A 27,810-nucleotide genomic window follows, 5' to 3' on the forward strand; every position below is an offset into this window, starting at 1 on the left:
AGCTCTTGTAATATTTTAAAATTTTAATTTTTTTACTTTCAAAAAATCTTAAAATTTATTGGATAATATATATATATATACGCCTTATTTTCTATTTTCTCTCTAAATTAAAATTTTAAAGTTTTGATCTTTCTAATTTAAATTTAGTTTTGGTCGGTGAGATTAAGTTGTTATAAATTATATCAGAGTGAAATACAGATTAGTATAAGGTAGCCTCGGTGTGAAAATGGACCTATTGTCAAAAATATTTAAAAATGTCAACAACAGAGTTTAAATCTGGTCTACTTAACCACAAAACACACATCAAATTAGTTGGAAAGTATTATTTTTAATTTCATAAATTATGTAATGGTCAAAGGGACCCTTTGACTTTTTGTGTGGAGATTTAAGAGGATCGGAATTAAATTTCGGCCACAAACGTCTCTTGCGTGACTATGAATACCCACACTATATTATGTAAAAATGAGATTTGTGGAGGAATGTAATTCAGATTTCAAATTGAGACGTTTTTCCCCAGAAATCCGATCGTCACCATTTCTAAGTTTCAATCATTCTTGTGGTAGAATTGTCATTCAATTGCCTTGATCATGTTCGATTGTGAAGTGACTCAATTTAGAATAAGATTTCCAAATCTTGTTTCTAAATTTTCGATGGAGGTAATCTAATTCTAGCTTTATCTATTGGTTGATCCAAATTTTATACAAACAAGTGTTAATTACTTGGTTTCTTGATTCAACAAAAGCTTGGATAATTAGGCTGAGAATTAGGGTTGCCTATTTGGATCGTGAGGTCCCACATTTGATGGAGGGTGGAACAAACCGTTTCTTATAAGAGTATGAAAACCTCTCCCACCTAAGTAGGCTCGTTTTTAAATCTGTGAGGTTGACAACACTATGTAACGGATCAAAACGGACAATATCTGCTAACAGTGAGATTGAACGGTTACAAGTTCCTTTACTTTGGACATGATTTCACTATTTTATACGAGTTACATCAAGATAATCGCTATTTTTTTTCGTTTATCGAAAGGGTTACAATAGATCTTAGAATATTTTACATCTAGATCGATAAACCGATAAAAATAACAATATAACATCGAACAAGAACAAAAATCTAGAAATAGAACGAGGAGTAAGGATTAAAAATATGGAAAAGAAAAGGTCTATGTTATAAAGCCCAAATCAACATTGAGACTAGTTGACATACACTTAGTTTTATTCATTACACACACGACATAATAACATAGAAAGCTGCTAAGTTTTGGAGAATCCAAGGTTGAGTTAGTTGTTCCATATGATCATCATATCACAAGCTCTAGTTCTCTTGAACCACCTTGAAGGGCTTCAACATTCGATTCAGCTCTCCGCTGAGGTGCAGCGACATGACTTCGTTGGTCGAGCCGACGAGGTCCCCGGCGATGAAGACGGCGGGGACGGGGGGCGTATGGCAGCCTTGTAGCCTTACAAGAGCCTTCTCCATGTCCCTGGCATCAGGGTCCTGGTCCAGCTCGTACACCAAGGGGCTAACTCCAAGCTCCCTTAGAAGCACGTTGACTGCATAACAAAGGCAGCATGAAGTCTTGCTTATTATCAGCACCTCATGCTCAGCTGCTAATCTCTTCACCCTTTCCATCCCAAATAGTAACTTATATATCAATCCCTTTTGTTGTAGCGGTGGTGGCTTGGCTTGAGATGGCCTCAATGCAGCTAGCTCCCTAATGCTTTGGGCTTGGAGTTTATATATATATATATATATATATATATATATATATATATATATATATATATATAAGAGAAAGTTGAAAATGATGGATCGTTCAAAGAGGATTCTTTCTTTAAAGATTCAAAACTAACTGAGAATCTTGCAAGTAGTAGGGATTATTTGTTGCGTTACTGTCTACAACTAGCAAATATTGTCTGTTTTGATCTATTATGTATAGTCATCAGCTACACGGTTTTAAACGCGTCTACTAGGAAGAGATTTCCACATTTTTATAAGGAATGTTTCGCGTTCTCCTCTCCAACTGATGTGAGATCTCACAATCCACTCTCTTTGAGAGCCCAACATCCTTGCTGACATACTGCTTGATGTTTGATTCTGTTACTAGTTGTAACAACCTAAACCCACTAATAGATATTGTCATCTCTCGGCTTTCCCTCAATGTTTTTTTAACGCATCTATTAGGGAGGAATGTTTCGTTCCTCTCTCTCTAAAAGACGTGTTTTTAGAACTATGAGACTGATGGTGATATGTAACGGGCCAAAATGGATAATATATGCTAGCGGTGGGATTTGGCTGTTACAAATGGTATTAGAGTTATATATCGAGCGTTGTGTCAGCAAGGACGCTAAATTTCAAGGAGGCGAATATGATATTTTCCATGAACGAGGGAACAAACAATAATAAAAATAAAGAAAGATCGGTTGGAGGATTCAATAAAAAGCCAAGGATTCCACAAAATCGCCACCTTTTGAATCTTTGTGCTGGAGGATTTGAACGGCTGCGATTCTCTTGCAGGACCAGCTTGATCCATACCTAGTCCTTAGGCTAGCTTTTCAAGAAATTCTTCATTTAAATTTTAATTTGTTCCTATTTGAATTATAATTTCATTTGAATTACATTTACGTCTTTTTAGAACAAAAATCGAGACAAGAACCAAACATTCCTTAGATATAAAAATCTCTCTAATAAAGTCAAAATAGACAATATCTACTCGTAAACACAATTTAATATTTTATTATTATATAAAAATAAGAGAATATCTACTTTATTTTGACCAACTTTATTTTGAAAAGAACATGTATTCGAACCAGCTTTTAGTGGAAGCTAGCTTTTTCTCGAAAGAATGTGTGAATCTCCTTATAACATGTGTGCGCATGAACAGTGAATCGGGGCCCGTAAAGAACAAGTGACGTAAGCAAATTGTGGTGGAAAAATATTCCCGACTTTGATGAAGTTATTAGTGTATTATTGAACAATGTGTAATTGACATATAAGAACATCGTGTTGTAAAGCTAGTACGTTTTACAACATGTCCATGTTTCTTACTCGTTAGAGCCTTTTGTGTTTAGCGCAACTGTTAAAGGATATTTAGTAATAAATTATAGATTACCATATATATTATATTTGATATTTTATTATAATTTAAATATTAGATATTTGCCTTATTAGCACGGGGATCTTTCCATTTATTACTATTTCCATATATCGTAATTTATTTGATTATAAATAAGATAACTTTCACACGTAAGGTGTGGTGAATTAATCAAGCATTCACATGCTATCAGAGCCATTTTGGTTTACGAACCCGTATCCTTTATTTTCAATGGCTTTTGAAATCTTCTACTGTTCTTCTCCACCACCACTGTTGTCTTTGACGCCGCAGGGGCAGTCGTCATGGCTGCCACATGCAAAGCCGATTGATTACTGTTCGACTCCACCCTTTTGACCTTCAAATTATCCTTCGTCAACATACAACCTCACCTTTTCCTCTTTCATTTTCTTCCCAATTTTTCCTTTATCTTTCATCCTTCACAAAAACCCTAATCTTAGGATCTTCGTCAGCATTCTCTTCGGAAATATACAGAATCTCGATAAGCCCATCGATCTTATGCAGAGATTTATAAGCCCATCGATCTTATGCAGAGATTTACCTTTGGAATTTGGGTGCCACACTGACCTCTTCACCAACCAAGTTGCCGCCGCCCTTCTCGCCAATATTGGCTCCTTCGCCCAATGTGGCGACTCTTCCAGCGGCCCTTCTCGCCCAAATTGGCTCCTTCGCCACTGTGGCGACTCTTCTGGCTTTAACATTGTCTTTGTCCCTTGCTCTTGGTTTCCCCTTCTAGTTCTTGAGGTTAGACATATTCTCACCAGAGCCAATGCAGCATTGTCGCTAAGCGACAGTCCCTTTACATGGGTTAGACATATTCTCACCGAAGCCAAGGCAGCATCGCCGCTGAGCGGCGATCCCTCTGCAATTTTCGAGGCCAAGAAAGTGTTTCTCTACCCCTCCTCTGAACCAGGTTGTTGACATCTTCATGAAAAGTGTTTCTTAACCTTTTTGAATTTTTCAGATCCAAGCTTCACGTTCGTTCAAATCCGACGCTCAGCTTGCGGTGGGGTGTTAAGAATATTTAGTAATAAATTATAGTTTACCATATATATTATATTTGATATTTTATTATAAGGCTATTAGATATTTGTCTTATTATCACAGGGATATTTCCATTTATTATTATTTCCATTTATTACTATTTCCATATCATTGTAATTTATTTGATTATAAATAAGATAACTTTCACACCATTTAGGTGTCGTGGGTTAATCAAACATTCACATGTGAGTATTTGATTAATCCACCACACATAAATGGTGTGAAAGTTATCTTATTTATAATCAAATAAATTACAAGAATATGAAAATAGTAATAAATGGAAATAACAATAAAGTAATAAGGCAAATATTAGATATTTGCCTTATAATAAAATATCAAATATAATATATATGGTAAACTATAATTTATTACTAAATATCCTTAAGAGCAACAATGCTATAATAAATATTGTTCTCGAGTTTTGAACCATCAGATAATTTGGGTAGAACAAAAGTAATGGGAATGGGAGAATTTCTAACTTTCTCATCAATTTTACGGGGCACGAGATTCTAATCATACCTTGTCATATGGAGATATCACATATATAAATATATACATATATATACAACTTTTTCGTCAACTTTATAGGACTCAAGATTCTAATCGAACCTGTCATGTGGAGATATCACACATACACACACTCCATTATTGTATTGAAAATACGACCAGAATTTTACTCTCTTAAACATCGTCCTAAATAAATTCTTGAAATTTTTATTTTTTATTTTTTATTTTTGTTACTAAATAGTTTATTATTATTATTATTTTGTTTAAAAAAAGTCTGATGAGTTAAGGATACATTAATTTTTCAATTAAACTTTAATAAACAATAACAATAATTTAAAATTTTCAATAGAAGTATAAATAATTTTTAATATAAAAGAAAAGGAACCAAATTCAAACAACAGGTCATATTATTTTTAATTTCCTGAAAAAGTTATGTTTATTTTTTATTTTTTATTTTTTAAATTAATTTACTAGAACCATGATAGAGATGTCTATGGGTAGGATGGAGACCCACCACCTATTTCATTTCCATTTCTATTAATTTTTTTTCGTTTATTTTAGACGAGATCAAATTAAATATATCGTCGTAATACTCTTATTCAAAAAATTAAAATCTAAAAATACATCGTCTTTAATAATTAAACAAAAAATTTATGACATAGTTTGTAGTTTAAATATTATAATTAAAGTATTGAAATAAACTAATTTATTTCTTTTAATATAATAAAAAACACATATATTTCTTTTAATATATTTATATTAAGCGGAGTGGGGAATTGGACGGAGACAAAGCATATACTCCTATCACTAGCTTCATTTATAAAATTTCCCACTCCCTCCCCATTTCCTATCTAAACGGGAATCTCCTCCCTATTCGGGATAGGTCCCCATAGAACCCCGACCCCATAAATAAAATAAACATCTAAACTTAATATTTTTATTTATTTTCATCCAAAATTAAATTTAAAATTTAATAGTTGACAATAAATGTTTTTTATTTATATATTTTTAAATTAAGTTTAAATTAAAAACTTAGTCTATAAACTTTTAATTATTAAAATTCATAGATATTCTAGACAAAAATAAAAATTTTAGAATTCCATTAAATATAAATTTAAATAATTTGTACCAAATTCCATTCTACACATATTACACATATTTCCTTTTAGAAGAATAATTTTTTTTTTAATCTCTAAAGTAATTATTATATGGTAATTAAAAAATGGAAATCTTTATAATTAAAAAATAAATTATATTAAATTTACCATAAAAATAAATTATATTGGAGAGGAAAGAAGAAGTGATGCATCCGACGCACGTACACCCGCCAAAATAAATAAAGTATTTTGCTTAAGAAATAAGTATTAGAAAAAAAAAAGAGAAAAAATCGGAAATTTCTCATTGGGAAATGCGAAGCTGGCGATTTACAATTACGGAGACTTGCACCGACGCTAACGAGCTTCATCTTGATCGAATCAGGTCCCTGATTTCCCCGACTACTTCATTTGATTAATCGTGTTTGCTTTCTCGTTGTCAGTTTGATCATTCCTCAAAGTTCTGTCAATTGGTCGAATTGTTTGCCTTGACTTTCTGTATCCTTCTTATTTTGTATGATTTATGAGTTTNCTCTGTCTATATGTGATCATTTCGACTTATGTCAATTATGACAGGTACTAGTTTTTTGGCTTGGAGAGTTGCAACTAATTAATTGATTCAGAAGCTGAGATTATATAGCTAGGCAGTTTGTTGTGTTCCATGCTCTGTTGATGATGCTGGGTATTAGTGGCAAAGAACAATGCAGCTTCCATTGTGATGATTTTCCTAGAGTTTGATCTTAGAAACGTTGCTGAAACTAACATCAATGGGTGTCAGCTATATAGCATTTTCTGCGGCGTGTACAGTGTTGAGTTTTATTGGTCTCCAGTTATGGACTGAGCTATCGATAGATAACCTGAGATCAGAGAAAGTAATTGGCGAAAATCCTTTTCAGACAGAGAATGCTGGCCGTGTCATTGATTTGCTCTTAAGTTCCTATGTCACTGTAGGACTGCTGGCTAATTTTGCACTTAATGTGTTTGTTCTACTCATGCTATTTCTCAAGGTAAGTTTGTTATTTATTTTGGGAGTTTTGTGTTGCATAGGAAGTGAGCAGCTATGAACTCTTAATTTCAACGCCGCTATACTATGTAATATTTGCAGTCTGGTTTAGGAAGGATCACTGAACTTCTTCTTGTTTTCTTTTTTCCTATGGCCAATTATTTATTTAGGGATGGCCTTGGGCCTTTTGGCCAATTATTTAATGGGGTATAATAATCCAGGAGTTTCTGTTAGCATGCAAAAAATCAACTTGGTATTTGAGACTACTTATAAATTTAAAAATTTCTAGAATGCAAATTCAAGTCACCATTCACTCATTTTCCCATAATTTTATCTACGGTAAGATGGTGACTATTCAGTAGAAGCAGTGCTTTAATTCTTGCTTGTATTCTCCCCCAAGATGTTTGTTTTGATGCTTATAGATTTGTTTGTCAGCAGACCATATTTTTTGTTGAGCTGTATTCATCAGAAAGTCGGAAGCTGGTGGAACGTCTTGTTAATTATATCATTTACAAGGTTAGTATTTTCCAATTTTATCTCCTTTAAATTCTTAGCTGTGTTATTTTGCATAGCATTTCGGGTCCTCTGAGGTGGGAACAAATTATTCTTGGTTTTAGTTAATTAGAGATTGTTTACCTCTTGTTGATGTTCATCTCATGATCTTACTTCCACTTGGCTTTAGCCTATTGCTGTTTGCACATTTACGGTAGCTGTGTTTGAAGGCAATGAATTTTGCATGTTAGCCTATGAATTGTTTTGTCTATAATCTCAAATCATATGTGTGGATATTGAAAATTTATAAAGAAAGTTATGGTTGAAATCCATTAAAAATTTATAATGCATTGGCCTGTAATATCTTTTTCTTTTAAGAGAATCAATTTTATTGATGTATGAAATTTACCAAAGAGGAAAATAATCCCATACCAAAAAGCTCCTCCAATTTGTTAAAAGAGAAGCCTAACTACGGGAACTAAAATATGGAGACAATTTACACCCAGGTGAAGCAACAAATATAACATGGTCAAAGCAATTCTTCCAGATACGGTCCTTTTCAGCAATGATTTTTTGGTTTCTTTCATTCCAAAGAGCCCAAATAAAAGCCTTCACAATGTTCGGCCGCAACAATTTCTTCTGTCTTCTGAAAGGATGACCCAGCAGTACGTAACTTAAAAAACTGCTTTGCTTCAAAAGGAGGAAAAACCAGTCCAATTGAAGGAGGATGAAATTCTGCTCCAAAAATTCCAGGAAAATTCTGCTCCAAAAATTCCAGGAAAAAGCACAAGTGTGGAAGATGTGCCTTTGGGATTCGACAATAGCCTTACAGAGGTTGCACCAATGAAGAGAAGGAACCAAATAAGGCAAATGTCACTGCAGCAAAGCACACGTTGATTATGATTCATCTCCCAAAGAAGGAATTTGATTTTCCTTGGATAATGATTCTTCCATATAGCTTTTGCAAGAAGGGGGCGTGTAAACCTTTCTCCTTAGATACCAAGGAGAAGAGATTTTATGGAGAATGCACCATTATTTCCAGAAACCCACCCAATTGTTCTCTTGAGCGATGCAAGGGTGAAAGGACATTTTATTCCACTCATTCAAAAGCTTCCTCGTCTTTGAGAAATCTACAAAGCTTTAAGGACCAAAAACAAAGGTTTGTGTTCCAAATATCCGTCACAGGTTCTTTGTGGAGAGACAAAGCATGAAGGAAAGGGAACCGAGAGGCCAAGCAACCATTGGCAGTCCGTTTGTCTTTCAAAAAGATGGTGGTAGAGGCCCCATTCCCTAGGTCAATTCAGTTCCGATCGACCACAAGTCCCTGCTGCTTCGAATATCATGGTCCTTTGGCAGAATTTAATGAGGTTACTCTATGATAAGCATTTAGAACTGAGGGCCCATATTTAGCACCAATAAGTCTCCTCCATAGAGCTGACTTTTCCTTGTGGTAGTGCCAAATCCATTTAGCAAGAAAAGCCTGATTTCTATCCCTTAAACAGTGAATGTAACCCCCTTGGTCCAAGGGGAGGAAAACTTTATCTCATTTACAAGATGAAGGCTAGAGTTTCTGAGGAGTTTCTCCATGGACTGTCATGGACTGTCCAACTTTAGTTGGCAATGGAAAACGGGATAAATAATAAGTAGGGAGATTTGTAGGGTGGCTTGAAGGAGAGTGATGGAGTGAGTTAGTTTATTAGTTTTGGTTAAGTTTTTTAATTTTTTAACTAGTTAGTTGTTAAATCCTTCATAAATAGTGGGTTTTCTATATTGTATTAGACACTTTTGAATCGCAATAAGATCCTTGAGTTACATTTCTTGGAGGTTTCCCCATCTTCTTTGGCTAAGAGAAACCTCCTTTGACGACAGGGAAGCCTCCTCATGCCTCCTCATGGATACTTTCACTCATATCTTTGACGACAGGGAAGCCTCTCTGTTGTCCCCTTGGGCCGGGATACTTCATCTTCATCTTTTTGAACTTCTCTTTTGATAATGAACGTCAGTGTTTCTTATATATACACCAATTATTCTTCCTCTAGGTGTATTAATTAAAGCTTTTTTTTTTCTAACTACTCTATTTCAGGCATTGTTCTCTAACTCTTGATGTAAATTTCTTTTTTTCATTGAATATTTGTTTCTTAAGCAAAGTTAAGAAAAGATTCTGAAGTTGTTAAATCATGGTATGCCTCAATGTACCAGTGCGGGAGATGGAGGAGTTTATGCCTCTTTTTTTCGTTAATGTTTAATTTTTATTTATTTATTTATTTAAACTTTCTACTTTGTGAGAGGGTTTCTCTTCATTTGTAATACCTATATACCTACATATGCATAGTTCACACACATAGACGTCAGATTGTACGCATACGGATGAATGCAATATGCTAAATATATGGGGGAATGTTTACGATTTCATAAATTTTTATTTGTTAATGAACATGGGACAGGGAACATTTCTTCCTCTGGTTGTTCCTCCAACAAAATATCATGCTGCATTGTGGTCTATCTGGTTGGCTGTCTTATGTTCATTGAAGGTAAAATACTGCTACTTTTACTCTGGATTTTGATATGTAAGTTTCATTCAAATACTTGGCTTATTGCATCAACATATTGTACAGATGTTTCAAGCATTGGCTAGAGATCGTCTTGAACGTCTGAATGCATCACCTTCTGCCACATCATGGACATATTTCCGTGTATATTCTGTATTATTGCTGGTCCTCTTTGTCGACCTTTCTGGGTAATGATTAATGTTTTTTCTTAGCTTAAAGGTATCCAAAATTTGGGGGACTCAGAGTTTTATGCTTCATTTATGAAATAAGTGTGTTTATACTGTTTAGATATTTATATTATTTTGTATTTGTGATAATAGTATTTTTCCTTGCCAAAAATAATATATAATATTTCAGGCATGGTATGAAGTATATTCTTGTTATTGTTTTTTTTTTTTTTTTTTTTNAAAAAGTTCCAAACGCTCAAATGGGGGCAAAAGGAAAAACGAAAAGACTAAGATTACTAGAGCCTGAGAAGAAACCAAACAAACCAAACAAAATAAAAGAACCAAAGAGCAATCTAACAATAAAAACTACAAAACAGAAGACTAAAAGCACCAAAAACTCTTAGAGAGCTTTCAAACAAAAGCTGAATTTTTAAGGGAAGCTCCTCAAACCACTGAAGCTTTGAACAGAAACCGCATAAACCAGCTTGAAACAACACAGAAAAGGAAGAAAGGCAGCAACAGCCAAGGATAAATTCACGATACCACAAAGGCAAAAACAAACAACCAAACAGCCCAATCAATGCGAAACTCAACTCTGAAGAAATCCACAAGAAGCAGCAACTTCATTCAATAACTGAAAATCAAAGAGCAAAACGAAAGATTCATCTGAAGGCCAAAAGCCCAACCTCTGGAATTGATCTCAAAGATTTGAAGGCCACAATCCTTCAGAAAGGAAGAAAAATTTTCTTTTCAATAATGCTCAAGGACGCTGTTGAGTTATTCCAAGACTTCTACGCTAGAGGTGTACTTAATGTCACTGTGAATGAACCTACCATTTCCATTCTTAGTGTATTTTTATTTTTTCTCTTGTTTCACTCCTTATTGGAGTTTGTTTAATTTTTTAACATTTTTGTTTATGAACTGAAAAGTTTGTTCCTTGATGATTTTATTTTGGAGAGTGGTTTCTTTTTTAAAGTCTATGTTAATTTCTAGTTGATAGTGGTTTCTTAAAATTTTGTCTAATTTTATCCAGAGGGAAGGGGATTATTGTATTGGACATGGAGGCATTGAGTCGAGTCGTTAGGAGGGATTGAGGGAGAGAATGAGAGAGAGAGAGAGAGAGAGAGAGAGAGAGAGTGGAGAAGGATTGGGTCTTATTCTCGTGAATTTGAGTCCTTCCTCGCAGGTGATCTTTTGTTTCGTGGGNTCTTAATGAACACTCGGTTTCATAGAAAAAATAATTTTAAAAGTGAAACAACAGGTATTTATTAATTTTGGCATGCACTTGAAGTTTTTATTATCGAGTAACTGAGGATATGCCCCTATCTTTTCCTTGTTTCTGCAGGATAAGATTTTGTCTGATGATATATCGAACACTGGGTTTACCTCTGTTTCTCTTGTTGTTTTTTGAGCCTTTAAGCATTGCTTTTGAGACATTACAGGTAAATTTCTTGGAAATTTTCAGGATGATGGTTTCTATTTGTGTACTTATTGGCCTTTCAGTTGATCTGCTCATAATTATTTTTTACATTTCATCCTTTGGTGTATGGAAACTTTTGCAGGCAATTTTGGTTCATGGCTTTCAGTTGCTTGATATATGGCTCCATCATTCAGCTGAAAACTGCTCAAATTGTCAGATCTCCAAGTTTTTTAACATGACAATAGCTGGTATTATATTTTTGTCACAAATAGCATTTGATTGATAATTTCTATTGAGATTTTATTTATTGTTTTAAGTTCATAACTTCTTGGAGTGGGCAATTAAAGGGGGGAGTTACCAAACTTGTTGGCCATATCTTCTTTTAGTAAAGCATTTAAAAGATAGTGGGAAGAACTTGCCAATAATGGCCACTAACTTCTTTTAGTGGGCATTTGAAGGTTTGGGGTTTCTCATAGAGTTTTAACCACTCTCAAGCTTTATGCTATCTTTGTATTCTTGTGTGTAGAATGTATGTTTTTAGAATTATCAATCTAGTTTGATCAATTAGATTGTGGAGAATTCAAAATCTTGAAGATAGGAACCAATTCTAATTTCTTCTTGATCATTGATCATCTTTTCAAGTAAATATGGAGGTAAATCATATCAATGTGACTTTCACAAAAATTGTTTATGAATCCAAGTTTGGTTGTCTGTTCAAGTCTAGTCTATCTCGCCATATGCTGGTTGTTGCTCATTTGTTTTTGTCATGGTCTTGTCATTTCTCCAGCAAGTTTGTTTTTATGTTCAAGTTCATTTGCATGTTCAACTAGTTTGTTTGCTAAGGCATAACTGTTGAAATGATTCAAAAGTTGTTTGCTGCCAGCCAAGAGCATTCAATGGCTGTTCACTACCAGTTTTTATGACTCACATCTATTTACTACGGACCAAGTTAATTAACTCTTGAAACTATTATGACCATTTTTTCTTCTAATAATTTTCTGTGTTCTTGGCACAGACAGGTTCTTATTCTTGGATTTCTCTTGTAGTAACTCATTTATGTGGATCATAGATTTTAGAGCTTCTGATTGTATGCCAAGTTTCTCTCATCTATTTGATTCATACTCTCCTTCATTTGGAAACTCAGTCCCTTACATTTCTCTTGGTGGAATGACTATTGGGATTCATACTCTCCTTCATTTGGAAACTCAGTCCCTTACATATCTCTTGGTGGAATGACTGTTGGGTGTGGAAACAAGAAATAGTGGATCCTTCACAACAAAATCGCTTTCCCAAGTCCTTGCATCCATAAAAATACTGGCAAATAATATATTTATCAAAGTCAATTTGGAGAGGAAAATATCCATAGAAAGTGAAATTCTTCATTTTGGAACTTGCTTAATTACCCAAGATAAATGGCTGAAAAGATCTACATTTCCCCTAGATGTTGTCCAGTTGCAAAGGTTACACAAAAGATAAAGGCACCTTTTTAACACTTGCATCTGCGCCTCTGCTTATTATCTTCTGCTATTGAATGGTCTCTTTTCTGCCCAGGGGACTCCACCTTGCTGGCTACCCTGTTTTTTAACAAGAAACGAAACTCGTCATTGAATAAATGAAAAAAGAGTAACGCTCAAAGGATACAAACTTGTGGGCCACCCTTTCAAAGAAAAAGAGATTCTTTGGCTCAACTTCTCGAGAGCTTTTAAGGATGATGTTCTGCATCTTCTTATCGCTCCTTCCATGGCTCTTAAGTCAGTGGATTTCCATGAGAAGCATCTTACTTGGTTCGATCCTTTTGACTTGGCTCGACTCAAGGCTTCTTCATGGTGTTTTCTTTCTGATCTTTTTTTGATCATTCTTTGATGGATTTATATCTTAATTGGAATGCTCTCATTTTTCTGTTATTTTTCTCATGATAGTTGGCCATCCTTAGTAAAAGCTTTTTGACGTGTGAAGTTACTTTCAGAACCTATTTGTCTGATTTTTTCTGTGATTTCTTGATGATTATAGGCTTACATTTACTTGGATTATTCTCGACCCTTTTACATAGCCTATGGCACTATGATGGTTGCACTTCTCAATGCTTGCTTTGAATCTTAGATTTACTCGGCTTCTTCTTAGTGTGCTTTTTTCAAATCTTCTGATATTCTTTTGTTATTTGATATTTATTTACATTGGGATGATTCTGTTTATCTTTTGTAGTTTTTGTTTTTTTTCACTCCCTTGTGGAGTTTGTATCTTTTTTCAGTCTCTAAATTAAGAGTTTTGTTTCTTGTTTCAAAAACAAAAGTTTCTGAGTAATGGACTAATGGGTTAATGGCAGGTTCGTTGTGGGAATTGAAAGGCAGTCTTATCCGAAATCTGGGATTTTTCCTTGACATGGCAACATTACTAATGGCACTTGGTCACTATGTGCATATATGGCGACTTCATGGAATGACATTTAATCTCGTGGATGCAGTCCTTTTCTTGCACATTCGTGTAAATATTATATGACCATTTGTACATTGAAATAGTAATTTTCGGTTGCAAATAGTTTCATATACTTTTTATTTATTTATTTGAGCAGGCCTTATTGAGTGCAATAATAAAGCGTATTAGAGTTTTCATGAAATTGATGAAAGCTTTAGGTGCTCTACACGCAGCTCTTCCTGATGCAACACCTGAAGAACTGCAAGCATACGATGACGAATGTGCTATCTGCAGGGTATGTAATGTTATGTTTAATTACCTTTTATCTCTTAGGTTTTAGTTGGTCAAAGGATGATAAAGTAGGGTAATGACAGGAACCTATGGCCAAGGCTAAGAAGTTGAACTGCAACCACCTTTTTCATCTTGCGTGCTTGAGATCTTGGTATGATTATGTGCTTTGCTTATGCTACCAGTTCTATGTTTTCAAGTATATGAAACAGTGGGTTAATTACAATGCAAATATCATGCCAGGTTGGATCAAGGTCTAAATGAGTATTATTCATGTCCTACTTGTCGAAAGCCACTTTTTGTAGGCCGACAAGAAAATGATGTAAATCCTCATGCAGGAGAAACTTTTAACGATGAGCAGCTTGCTCGTCAGATAAGTGCAGGAATTAATCGACAGAATTCTGCTATACCCACTCTTCCTGCCGGGATTTTCCCCAATCAAACACAGAATACTGTTGAAGGCAGTCCTTGGAGGTCTGTCCCGAGCCTTCAAATTTTGTTTTTCATTTCCATGCACGAGTAATTTTGAATCCTTTTATTATTTACCATATTGGTTAAGGTACTTCTCCATCCATCAATTATTGTGGAGAAAGCACTTCCAATAAGTTTGTTCTTTGGAAAGAATATGAAAGCAAATGGAACATGCAACTTTTTAATTTCTGGGGCCTAGTCGATTACCTTTTTTTATCAACATGCTTCTAATTTAATAGGCAAGTTGATTTCCACCATTTCAATAAAAAAATATTCTACTGGCCTTTTCACGTTTATCTTTCTCTCTTAATTTATAGAAGCACAAGTCTTGATCCTAGTTGGTTGCATGACTGGGCTAGCCAGAGCGTGGATGGGGCTGGCCCATCAAATGCTGCTAGATCTGCTGGATTGGGTAGAGTTCAGATGATGATGAGACATCTTGCATCTGTTGGGGAAACTTACGCGCAGACATCCATTGAAGAATCTGCTTGGGGCCTTTGGCCTCTCAATCCATCGCAGGTTGTTGCTGGTGGTTCACAAGTTCCTCGGAGTGTTGTTGGAAGACATCCTGGTAGTACGGGTGGTTTAAACATGAATGTGCCTCGTGCTTCAAATGACAATTTAGCCAATATACTCGCCATGGCAGAGACAGTACGAGAAGTTCTGCCTCATGTCCCTGATGAGTTAATTTTCCAGGTAAATTCGAATTCATCTCTCCTGATATTCTTCTGGTTTATGGTTTTAGATTGTTGACTACTTGAAATTTATCGGTTGCTTTCCCATTTCCTCCATTTGAAGCAAGGAAAATTTAGTTTGGCTAGCATCCAAGTACTATAAATATCAGATACTTAGATATTCCTACACTTGTGTCATGGATTAACCACATATTAAACTCACAAATATACGTTGAACACTTGTTAAACATAATATACACATTGACTCCATGAACATAAGTTGAACAATTATTGGATCTTAAAACTAAGGTAATGGACACAAAAAGAAATATAGGAGAAAAATAATGAATTTGGGGCGAAATAATGAATATATTCCCTTAAATTTGGTAGTTTTGTTTATTTATTTAACATTATTATTTTAACCATACAGAACTTATGATTAAAAGTTCAAAGAATACAAATTCCCAAAGGGAGTGAAAAAGAAAAATTAGAAACAACAGACAATCATATAGAGAAAAACCATGAATAAGAACTTTGGCATGGACCTAACAAAATACATAGCTGTAGCTGTGAAAATGACTCTATTATTGATTTTTGCTACCATTTTGAGAAACTTGTGAAGGCCATTAAATAAGGGAAGTAAGTGGTCCTATCCATTACTTAGTATCTAGGATTTATTTTTAATGTTACCTATTATCTAGGGATTTATTTAGCCTTTTTTGTATTATAGAAGGCACATGTACCTTGTGCTTGAGGTGGTTTCCATATATGTTACTGTTATTACGATTCCTCAGATTCTTATCTTGTATTTAAGGTGCAAATTGTCTTCTTCATCATTCTTATCGATATGATGAGAAGTTTTTGCATTGACAATTTGTTTTTAAAGAAATCTAGGAATTTCCAACAACAAAAATCCTCTTTGGTTAGATGGGTTCATTTAGGCTCATTTGAAGGCCTCTTCTTTTATTTTCTCTCACCAACCTCTTTGTTGGACATTTTATCCAAGATTTTTATCGCATTTAGAATGCTTTTATTTTTATGTTGTTCTCTCATTTGTGAAGTTTGTAACTTTTGAGCATTAATTTTTTTTTCATTTCATTGATGAACTTTCGCACTTATGTTAAAAAAAAAAAAACAGCAAATGAGATATGACTTTGCAAACAATAATAGTAATAATAAGATTTCATCAATGAGAAGTTAGTGTTCCATATATGAAATTTTTCATTGATGAAATGTTACTATTATTATTGTCAATGTTACATAGTAACATTTCATCAATGATAATATGTAACCATATCGGTGCTTATTGAAATGTTTCTATTATTAGTTTAGGGCTTTCATATATGTCTATATATATTTGACTCGGGTGTATGGAATAAGATAAGTTATTCTCCCATATTTATGTCTCACATTAAGACTTCTAATTGCCCTCCAACTCATCCGTTCCCCTATTCCTTCCCATCACAACCTAACTAAGTCTATCTCCCTACTCATCTACCCTAAAAGTATCTCGCCCTTTGCACCCTAAAACTATCTCCAACTCACCTACTTCGAAAAGCACCTCCCAGATCCTTCTTTATGCAACATTGGACTTTCTCCCTGCATAAAACTTTCCTCTTATTTCTAAGTTATTTTTTAATATAAAAAAATAAAAATCTCCCCTACTAACTATGCAACCGTACTCTCTACTTTTACCTTCCACTAAAAGCAACTTATTCATCAAACGTATTCTTCTTTAATAAGCACCAATGGAGCTTGCATCGACACTTGTGACTTCATGCATGAAAGAAACTCACATTAGAGCATCTATCGCTCCTTAACTTCCTCAGTCCCTACAGTTGATACAGATGATTAAATGTCAAATGATGACATGACGTGCATATAGACAAGCATAGGTTGATTTAGCATGATGTGGTAGAAAAATAGTAGAAATAACTGGATGACTGTACAAAATAGAGTGGTGAGATTTTTAAGAGGTGATTTAATATGTTGCATATACCACCTTATTTTGCTTGCTTGTGTACTTTTTTATGTCATCTCTCTGTCACAACATGCTAAATCAGTTAATATTCGTCTAATTGATATGTTATGTCACCATTTTGTTACCAATGTCAGCTATAGGGACGAAATAAAATCACAACTTAAAATTCAAAGCTTAATTGAAACTTTTAAAATTCTTGGACTAAATAGGCATAACCACCACACTTTAAGGACTAAATTTGTACCTTAAGCTAAATTTTAAGAGTGAAAAATATAGAGCTTAAGCATACAAAATACACGAGTATTATTGGCTTGAGTCTTTTTAGTAACTTGTTAAATTATTTAGAAAAATAACGTGTTCTTTTGATGTTTTCAAATAGGTTGATATAAGTTACTATATCATTAGAAATCAAAGTAGGTAGCAAGTTTTTTCAACCTCTTTTACCATATTTGATTACTTTCAGATATCATTGATGAGTAAAAGAACTTAGAAACTTGTCCTTGTCGTGTCAATGTATTAGACTTCTAGAAAATTATGTTCCATCGGGTTCGTGTTGTGTCTTCTTGGTATCCATGTTCCTTGGTTCCCCTTCAATGCCTATCTAAAAGATTCGAGATTCTATATTTTAAAGTATTACACAGCGTGTTCCGTTTAAAGACTACTCTAGAAACGTTTCAAAACTGGCTCTCTCTGGAGAAATATGAATAGTTCCATTACACTGGTAATCATTTCTTCCTGTCTTTCTACCTCTCTACAATCCCATCTTATTTCAGACATTCATATCGTAGTAGTTCATAATTATGCTGTTAACAGGTTTGTGGTATGTAGCAATTAATATTCTTATGATGCAACATTAGGTTTCATCTTTATTTATTTAAAATCGTATTCTGTTTTATAAAGTATATGTTAAATTTATATGTTAGGCTCAACACTAGTTTACATTCATAGTAAGAATTTCTGCAATATCATTTCCATCTCTTTTTATATGCTTCAGAGGGATCCCCCATTTTGCAGGATTTACAGCGGACTAATTCTGTCACAGTCACTGTGAATAATCTTCTTCAAATGTGATCGCCATCCCAATGGCATTCTTGTTTGCTTGTGCGTCGTATGATATTTTCAGATCCTATCCTTCCCAGGTAACTAAAGCTCAAGGAGAAGTTAGGTAAAGGTAATCGTATCGGTTAAATTAACAGACATCCGATTTCTTCTCATCTTTCTTTATCTCTGCATTTGATCATAATTTTTTTCTCCTTTTAAATATTAAACATATATATATGCTTGCTTTCAAGTAGCCAATTGTATCCAGCTCAGTTTCAAAAGAAAAAAATGGTGTGAATGTAAAACTCTCATTTTTCTTCCCCGAGTTGCAGATCGTAGATCACTGCATTCCCGACCCCGCCTCTCTCCCCGAACTACTTTGTGTATTTATCTGCATCACTTAGCAAAAACCTCCATAATAAATGAAGGATTTGGCTATTGTACATAGTGATGTACATATGGATGGCTGTATTTTGCTTTTAACTATATAAGCCAGTAGTGTCTCCAGTCATCTCTTTGCAGCTTAGAGTTATTGCAGCTTAGAGATGGAAGGATACAGAATAAAATGGCGCCTACTTGCGTTGCAGGTATCATTTAACAGATGCAATTTGGATTAAAGTTCTGTAACTGTGAGTGATCAGTTGATGATATTTGTTCTGCAAGTAAATCAAATTTGGTGGTCATAATGTGAAGGTCATTATTCAGATTCTTTCGATCAATTCTAGTTCATCTGGGTTAAACTCGTCCAATCTTTTCGAGATTGCAAAAAATTATATTTCTTTCCACCCTACAAGAAAACCCAGAATTAGATGGATGTCAACCGTCCTATCGATATCGTGCCGACTTCATCAAGGAGTCAATAACATATCTCTTAGGCTTCCTTTGGGATTGTTGCAGCCTTTAAAAATAATTGTTCGTAGTACGTCTTTAAAATATATAAATTTCATAAAAATACAAATTAGTTTTATGAAATTTCAAATTTGAACGTATGACTGAAAGTCGCAAGGTTTGTTTTACATTTATTTATAGTTCTAAAAAAATATCATCGTCTCGATAAAATTAGACATTCTAGTGATTCTTTTTATTATGCAGTTGACGTCAAATAGAACGGTTGAGTCGTTGAATTTGAGGTGAGACGAGTAATAAAAAAAAAAACTAAGTTCAAGGGTCTAACTGAAAAGTGGCAACGGTTATGCAACCATTCATGATCACATCACACCCTTTTGAGTTCCTAAACAAGGCCAACGCTTATAACCATGTCCCCTAGTTCCCTTTCCCAAAAGTTTCTAAACCAAACCCAAAAAAGATGACAAAAACGTATGCAATTCTACGGAAGAAACTCGAAGAACTCGAACGACAAGTACAACTCTCTCGCAACAACGTCCACCCTTCCCTCCTCCAAGATATCCACCAAAAGTGGCTTTTCATAGCCAATCTCCTCTCCGCCGAGGTCACCTCCTGCCCAAGCAAGCCTCGACATTTGAAGCACATTGCCCGCCGCCTTGCCCAACTCGAACCCACCTTCCGCAATTGCAAAGCCGAGGACTTGGTCGATCATGTTGACGATGTGTCTACTTGTTCTTGCACTGAGTCGTGCTTGAACGACGATGGAGACGTAGCTAGTAGTTGTTTGGATGACGAGGAGGAGGGTGGGGAGTTTTATGAGTGTGTGGAGAATGAAAAAGAAGAGAAGGAAGAGAGAAAAATGGTGAGAGTTGGAACATTGTGGGGAGCAATGGCCAGTGGCTGTCTCATTGGTATGGCTTTAATGAGTATTGCTGTTTTTTCCGTTGAGTGTTTTGGTCATCTTCAAGTTCAACAAAATGGAGGTTTTGTTACTCCGACATAGAAATTTATAATAAAAATGGTTCGTACGATGAGATCAAGTTTGTAATTTATAATGTTGATTCAACTCGAGAGAGCTATTGGGCTTTTGAGATAAGCACGACCCTAAACCCTAAAGCTGTAACTCTCGTTATGAACTACTGATAGAGTATTAAACTCATTCACTCGCACATCTCGGCCAACCAACACCCTCTTCTCTACTAAATCAAACACGTTCATGATATCTAAATTCAATTATGCCCCGGAGACACGGTCGAAGCACGACATGCTTTAGTTTAGGGTGTCTTCTAGTATTAGAAGAAGTCGTGTTCGTCCTAGACACCGTGGAAAAAAAAAAAAAAGTTGGAAATAAGTTTTTTAGGAATTGGTTTACTTTTATCCAAGTTTTTTCAAAAGGGAGTTAATTTGGATTATATTACTAAGAAATGAGAAAAAGAAAAAGAAAATAAAAAAGAAAACCAGGTTGCTAGGGTTCGCTGCGAGACAATGAAGGCGCTGTAGATTCAATTTCAGTCGTCAAATTCTCTTGCATTCGCATCGTTTCTGAAGCTATGGAGAACCAGGTTGCTAGGGTTCGCTGCCAGAGAATTGGCTGCAACGCCACCTTTACTGAGGACGACAATCCCGAAGGTTCCTGCCAATACCATGATTCGGTACGTTAATTCACTCGTGCCCTTTCTTCTCTTATCGACCTTCATACGCTGAGAATTGCGGATCGTTGTTCTTGATTTTCTGTTTGGAATTTGTAAAATCATCCTTGCTTGTGTATCTGTTCGTAATGGAAACCAAAGAAGATGAATTAGTTTTAATTTTTTTAACAATGCTTACAAGATCGTTTAAGTTGAAGATTGTTTAAGTTGATTTACAACTATTCTCTCATGACGATAGGACCTTTTTGGTCCTGCGACCTCCAATGGTATTAAGAAAATGTTATAGACTAGAAAATTGCCAAATCGTTTAGTTAGAGACTTCGTGGTTCATACGAACTGTAGTTTCAAACTTCACACGGCTGGTGAGGTGCACTGAATTTCCTCAGTTCTGTATTTCATCGTCGTGATTGTAGCAGGGGTCAATGAAAAGATTCTTGAGTGGTTTAAAACCATTTTAACACATTGGGATGTAACATTATATTTTATGCTCACATAAGTTGAAAATTGTACAACGGTACTATTTTTCTTCATTGACCATCTTTTATAAAGTTTCTCAACTAGAAGTTAAAAAGCCATAAGAGCTCTCACAATTATGACTTCATGAGCCTGGCTGAAGTCTGAGGTTATGTTGGCCTCAACAGTTTCTCAACTAGTAGTTGTGAAACACCAACCTATCTTGCCAGAAGGCTCTAAAGGTTGGGTCCATGACAAATTTCAGCTCCAAAACCGTTAAAGCTTTCATGGTTGTAGCCCTTCTCAACTGAGTTGACTGCAAAGTTTGGGCTATGCAAACCCCAACAGTTTCTTAACCAAGGACAAACCTTTAACTTTAAAGCCTTTAGTAGTTGGCTCTGAGGTGAACTTTGGCTACACACATAAAAGTTCTCTCAGTAGTAATCCTGAATTAGCCAAGTCTAATGGCGTATAATTGTAGTTAGTTTGTTGTCCTTGTTATAAGTTTGTTCAGGGATGTTAAGTTTCTGTTGTATTTGTCATTAGGCAGGTTTATTCAAACTACTTGCGGCTCCTTTCTGTATTTCAAAAGATTATGTCAAAAAAAAATTGTATCGTACAAATTCCATTGTGCCTATTGAATATATGAGGATAATTAATTAAACTATAAATTCCATTAAAGTCAATTATGAAATCTAAAGCCATGCAAGCACTAGCTGTTAAACAATCGTGAAAATCTCATCCAAGAACTCAAGATAATGCAATCATAGTAGTTGCAGCTTGAGCAATGTCCTCATAACTGAGTTGTCCACTTCAAGTTGATCCTTCTCTCTGCCCCTTACTTCGGGCAAGCTACTGCCCCTTACTTCCTGAAATTGCTACAGGTACCCAATGTCCGAAAGGATTGAACTACCTACTCTTTATTTGGAGATGAATCTTATAACAGTTGAAATTGTGGTCTTATGGACCTGACATTTGTCACATCCCTTATGATGTAAGATTGAAAGATTCAAACCTTCTTCCTTGGTGCGGAAATAGATGTGGCCAAAACTATAAAGATTGGCGTAGTCGCTCATAGGGACTTTAACCTTCTTCCTTGGTGCGGAAATAGATGTGGCCAAAACTATAAAGATCGGCGTAGTCGCTCATAGGGACTTTGAAAGGAGGGTTGATTGCCTTGTTACTCAAGGCTGTGATATCGTAGACCACCCTTGGGACCCCTGGAGGTTTCAGCTGAGATTGAACAGATTTAGGCTTTGGGGTGGGGCGTCAACTCTCTTGTTTTCGTAACTTGCAGCTCGAAAGGCACTTTTCTACATCTAAGCTTATGCAGGTGGTACTTGAAATTGTATATATAATAATACTCTCAGTTAATGTGTATAAAAAAAACTCAGTTAATTAAAAACAACTATTTAGTAGTAGCATGCTTTCCTCCACAAATTATGTTATCTTTTTCCTTTGCTGTGTATCGTGTATTTTACTAATTCTCTCTTTGTCTGTTTACATGCTCCTCGGCCATGGGCTTGGTTCATATTTGTGTTTCCCATTTTTCCAGGGAGTAAGTTCTCATCCACCTATGGCTCTAAGAATATCTTAGTTTCTTTTCATCCAATGATCATATTCTTTAAAAAATATATATTTGATATATGGTTGAGGTCGAAATAATTTTTACAGCCTCTATTTCATGATGGGATGAAAGAATGGAGCTGTTGCAAGAAAAGAAGCCACGACTTCAGTTTATTTTTAGAGATTCCAGGGTCAGATCCCTTTTCACATTTTAGTTTTAGTTGAAAATCAATGCAATGATGTTGCTCTTATCTGAGTTTTGCCTAGAAGTGAACTTTAAATGTTCAGTAGCCTACCATCCATAATTGATATGATCTTGTGTTTGTTGATTCCATTCCCACATTTGCCTAGAATACAAATATCAATATTGTTTATGCAGCTGCAGATATTTTATACAAATACTGATCAAATCCCACCCACAGGACCAATATATTCACCGTTTTTTTAATTCGTCAATTTTTTTTATTACATTTACCATTTTCTTAAATGTAATTGTATATTTATTTTTATATTCAAATTCCTGTCTTGGGTCCTGTGTCTGCAACAATGCCCCCTCACATTCTAAAATATGGGTGATGTGATTTTTATTTTTCTTTGTTATTTGTGACGGTCTAGGACAGTTTGCATCCCCATCGACTATTTTATCAAGACAATTGTCTGACCCTACTACATTTGGTTTCTAAGAAAGCTCGCAAGATTTTGTGTTTTTTCTTTTTTAAAGAACCAACTTTCAATGAGAAAAATGATAGGATACAAGGGCATACAAAAAAAAAAAAACGAGCACACAAAAGGAAGCCCCATTACAGAAAGCTACTCCAATCTAGTAAGATAAGACTTAAAGAGTAAGTGCACTGGAAGACTTACACAATTGTTATCCTCTCACTGATGGACCCAACCCTAGTTGCTGCCGTCGAACTAACTCTAGCCGCTGTTGTCACCCAACTGCCGTAGACCGGCTGTCTTTGTATGCCGTCCTCATTCATGAGCTTATGCTTTGGGTTTAGTTCGCAAAAACTCTTCTCTCTCTAATTGGTTAGCTTCAACAGTCATATGTGACATCTTCAGCAAAGAATGTATTTTGTTTTGCTAACCTGTGTTTTTATAAATCTATCCACAATTTATATAAGTGAGCATGTATGTAATTTGTATTTAAGACTAAGATTGAAGGTATGAACACTTTTAGGTTGGTCTTCAAAAGCTTTTTAAGTTGAATCTAAGTTGTAGATTTTATATTGACATTTTTTAATGAAGATGCAAGACCGGAAAACATACAACGGAAAAGCCAGTTTTGACCAAGCCTACCACTTCCGTGAAGAAGCCAAGTCCGGCTCCTGTGTCTTCCATGACAAATACATTAGGAAAAGAGTCATGCGCTAGGTGCCGGCAAGGTTTCTTTTGTTCAGATCATGGTAAGCTCGTTTTGTTACTTTTTTTTTCTAATTCTTCCGAAATTGGGGTGTTGTTGGGGCTTAGATATTTTTATTACAAGTATGAAGTTGCAGTAACAGAAAACCTTCTGTATTGATCAATTATTGCGGAAAATTTGAGAGGATTGGAATATGTATAGTATAGATTCATAAAATTTGTTAAGCTTGTCTTAGCCGTGTTAATGGACCATCTGCACAGAATTCAGCTAAAAAGTGAAGTTTTCATAGATTGAAGTTCAAATGCTTTGAGTGATTGTCTTCTTCTCAGTTCTATGTTTTAAAATCTCTCTGCATCCTGTTCTATTATATGTTGTCACAATTTTGTATCCAGGAGTGTTCGAATTCCTTGATTTTCTGTCATGGTTGATGAGTTTGGTATTCTTATCTTTTTCTCAACTGTATGCTGTAATCTAATCCAAGTTTTGATCTTAGGTTCACAAGTCCAAGGCAATAACAAATCTATTAATCAAGCCTCAAATGTACCCCCTGCAAGCAATATAGATTCTCAGGTCTCTCCTGCTCCAGCAAAAAAGACAGTAGGCATAAATGAACCTCAGATCTGCAAGAATAAGGGATGTGGGAAAACTTTCACAGAGATGGATAATCATGACACTGCCTGTAGTTACCATCCCGGACCTGCAGTCTTTCATGACCGGCTGAGAGGGGTGAGATACATATGTTTACTAAACTTGAAATAACACTACTTTGTCATCATGGTGCTTCAATATAAACTGCCAAACAATGATATTTATATTTTCTTGTTGTATTATACGTTTGATTTTCAGTGGAAATGCTGCGACGTTCACGTTAAGGAATTTGACGAGTTTATGGAAATTCCACCCTGCACTCAAGGTTGGCACAATGCAGATTCAGCATAACTATACAACAGAGGCGGACGAGGTATCTATATTTATTTTTGTAGGTCTTCNTTATTTTAGAAGTATATTATGAGGATGTTCTCTGCCCTCTTATCTTCTTTTTATATATCTGAAATCAGTAAGTTTTTGTTTCTTATTATTTGAAATCTCACTCTATACATAAGGATATTGCATATTCCTCTATTCTTCATCTTCCTTTCAAAATTAATGTATTCGTGACTTCTTGAATTACCGGGTGCTTTACAATGATAATATATTTCCTTCAGAGACATATATCTCACACGTAGATATATGGGATAGGGTTTCTTCGTTTTATAGTGCAACCTTGTGTTTCTATGAAGACTTCGGAGAGTGGACTAGTTGGTCATATCTGATTCTGGCGTTCTGTTCCTTTTGACTTATGAACAGGAGAAATATCTGTGGAGATCAAGGTAACCCTCATCAAGCATATATACAAAATGAAGCTGCGTGTTGTTTCTGCATTTCGCGTTCTACTCTCTCGATTGAACTTTTAAATTGATCATAGAGAGATGTGCTTGCATATGTGTTGACCGTCGAATGTTATGAACTGCTGATCCTGCAATATAACAGTCTTAACCCTTGGAAGCTATATAATTGATATCATATTCGCTACAAATGCTCATTTTATGTGTGGTTTCAATAATTGAACATTGCACTCTCCTGTCATCTGTGATAGAAAATGACAGTTTGATTTGAGTGAGTGATATTGTATCCATTACATGTTCTATCTGTTCTAACTTCCACGAGTTTCAATTTCAATATAGGGTTTCCTCTTTGATAGGATTGTGTATATTGGGAATTTCAGCTACTTTTGTTACTGCTGCATATGAAGCTCTTTGCAACGGTAATTGCTTATTTTATTTTACCCATTTGATTACGTTTTTATCTCTTTATCTTTTTGGTTTGTGAAAAGGAAATACTGAAGCCTATTTCTGTTTCTTACGTTTACTATTATCATTATTTTTACCACTGTTATCACTGCAACAATTTCTTTACACATAAAAGACTGAAGCTTTACATTTTGCATGAAAAATAATAATCTCTGAAAAATAAATATTTTAAATTATTGTTTTATTTAATATTTTTTATTATTTATTTTACATTTTATAATTAAAAATGAAAAAATAATGACTTTTTTCTTTTTCCTTTTGAAAAATAGGATGCAAACAATCTTTATTTTGTCACGGTCTGATTTTGCTTCCATATTTAGTGAATCACTATACAAATATTTGGATTTAACGAAAATTTATAGCACAAGGACTAAAATAATTGTGTTTGCATTATCATTTCTCTTCGAAGAATTTTGAACCAAAGGCGACAAGGTAGGGATAGCATGACATTGACGAGTAATTAGCATTTAGTCTTGTGTTAATCATTGAATAACGATTGGATTCAAACGACTTAATCAAAAGAAGGAACGAACCTTGAATACTTGTGTCACTTGAAATCTCATTATTTGTCTGAAAGTCCTGTTCACCGGTTCTTCTGACCTGAGCCCCCACTAACGAAGAAACATCCTCTATCGCTATAAAGTGAACATCCCGACTCGGTCTGGGGTGGAAAGTTGTACTCGTGTTAAATTCTGTCCGTAAGAGAAATAGCTAATGAAGATCGGGTCCCCTATTGCTGACAATTGAGTGTGGCATTCCATGCAATGAAGATATTATCAAAAAAGATCTGAACGAGTCTTGCCCATTTAAGGAATATGGATGATCGGGTTGCACGAAATCTGTATCATTATTATGGTAAATCAATCCTATTATTTTTAAGTTAAAACAAAATGGGAGAAAAATGACAAGAAATTAAAATGGACATTAAAATTAAAGTTTTTTTTTTGGGAAGAAATTTGAAATTTTGCTCCTCCTAACTACTCATTCAAATTGATAGACTGAGCACATTGAGTTTGGTAGGTGAAATTATTGAGAGTATATATATATATATATATTATATATATATATATATAGGGTTTGGTTATTTATATAATAGATTGCATTTAATTTTCATCTATACATTCAAACCTTCCTTATAATTAAATGGAAAAGGAAGAGGAATACAATAATTCATTACAATAATTTTAAATTATAAATTATGAAATGGACTTTTCAACACCCAAATATTGAGCTTCTTATTACCATTCAATATCCACGTGATATAAAGATACTATATTCAACCATTTTTAGGTACCCATATCATTTTATTATTTAAACTTTACAATTAAAATTTTATCAATCAAAACTAATTTGAAAAATTAAAATAATTTTATGATCATTCAAATTTAAATTTAGTTCGTTAAAGTTTAGAAATAACACTTGATTCCAAGTCCGTCTTTGAATTTTGAATTTTAAATTAATTTCTAAATATTTTTTATAAATTTCGAATTAATTCACCTGATCATATAGTAATTAATACATTATAACTAAAATTTATGGCCTAAACTTAGACCCTAGTTGACCATGTGGGTAAAGGGAGATTTTTTAGAAACTACATTTTAAAATAAAAAGTTTTATTAAATTGGGCCTAAGAAATATAAAATAAATAAATAAAACAAATATATATATATATATATATTTTTTGAAGGAAATTATTATTTTATCGAATAAAAAATGAAATAAAAATAATAAAAATTGGGTGTGTTCCGTTGGATCATATTAATAGGCGACCAAATAATGCAAAAAAAAATTAAACCGGAAAATGACAGTCCCCTTCTAACTGCCA

At 34.5% G+C, this 27,810-nt stretch overlaps 3 protein-coding genes across 6 annotated transcripts; 2 read left to right on the forward strand and 1 right to left on the reverse strand.

Annotated features, from left to right (window-relative positions):
- Positions 1 to 1,116: 1,116 nt before the first annotated feature.
- On the reverse strand, positions 1,117 to 1,710 carry LOC111795349 (glutaredoxin-C13-like). Its single transcript, XM_023677707.1, has one exon. The coding sequence runs from the start codon at positions 1,630 to 1,632 to the stop codon at positions 1,315 to 1,317; it is 318 nt and encodes a 105-aa protein (XP_023533475.1). The 5' UTR covers positions 1,633 to 1,710; the 3' UTR covers positions 1,117 to 1,314.
- A 4,315-nt stretch (positions 1,711 to 6,025) lies between these two features.
- On the forward strand, positions 6,026 to 18,882 carry LOC111795351 (E3 ubiquitin protein ligase RIN2-like). Of its 3 annotated transcripts, none has more exons than XM_023677708.1 (13): positions 6,026 to 6,142; positions 6,334 to 6,764; positions 7,199 to 7,276; positions 9,697 to 9,783; positions 9,868 to 9,989; positions 11,314 to 11,410; positions 11,531 to 11,636; positions 13,712 to 13,869; positions 13,958 to 14,095; positions 14,175 to 14,242; positions 14,332 to 14,562; positions 14,877 to 15,255; positions 18,229 to 18,882. In XM_023677708.1, the coding sequence occupies exons 2-13, from the start codon at positions 6,525 to 6,527 to the stop codon at positions 18,283 to 18,285; spliced, it is 1,761 nt and encodes a 586-aa protein (XP_023533476.1). In that variant the 5' UTR covers positions 6,026 to 6,142; positions 6,334 to 6,524; the 3' UTR covers positions 18,286 to 18,882. The 3 variants fall into 3 exon arrangements, with proteins under 3 accessions (XP_023533476.1, XP_023533478.1, XP_023533477.1); XM_023677710.1 differs by lacking the exon at positions 6,026 to 6,142 and adding an exon at positions 6,199 to 6,217; XM_023677709.1 differs by lacking the exon at positions 6,026 to 6,142 and adding an exon at positions 6,253 to 6,271.
- Positions 18,883 to 20,532: 1,650 nt separating this feature from the next.
- LOC111795338 (cysteine and histidine-rich domain-containing protein RAR1) lies at positions 20,533 to 25,885 on the forward strand. Of its 2 annotated transcripts, XM_023677694.1 has the most exons (7): positions 20,533 to 20,753; positions 22,759 to 22,761; positions 22,878 to 22,960; positions 24,021 to 24,178; positions 24,629 to 24,861; positions 24,982 to 25,096; positions 25,483 to 25,885. In XM_023677694.1, exons 1-6 carry the CDS (start codon positions 20,652 to 20,654, stop codon positions 25,072 to 25,074), a joined length of 672 nt encoding a protein of 223 aa, XP_023533462.1. In that variant the 5' UTR covers positions 20,533 to 20,651; the 3' UTR covers positions 25,075 to 25,096; positions 25,483 to 25,885. The 2 variants fall into 2 exon arrangements, with proteins under 2 accessions (XP_023533462.1, XP_023533461.1); XM_023677693.1 differs by lacking the exon at positions 20,533 to 20,753 and having other exon boundaries at positions 20,761 to 22,761.
- Positions 25,886 to 27,810: the final 1,925 nt, after the last annotated feature.

This window comes from Cucurbita pepo, chromosome LG05 (genome assembly GCF_002806865.2).
Source record: "Cucurbita pepo subsp. pepo cultivar mu-cu-16 chromosome LG05, ASM280686v2, whole genome shotgun sequence".
NCBI lineage: Eukaryota > Viridiplantae > Streptophyta > Magnoliopsida > Cucurbitales > Cucurbitaceae > Cucurbita > Cucurbita pepo.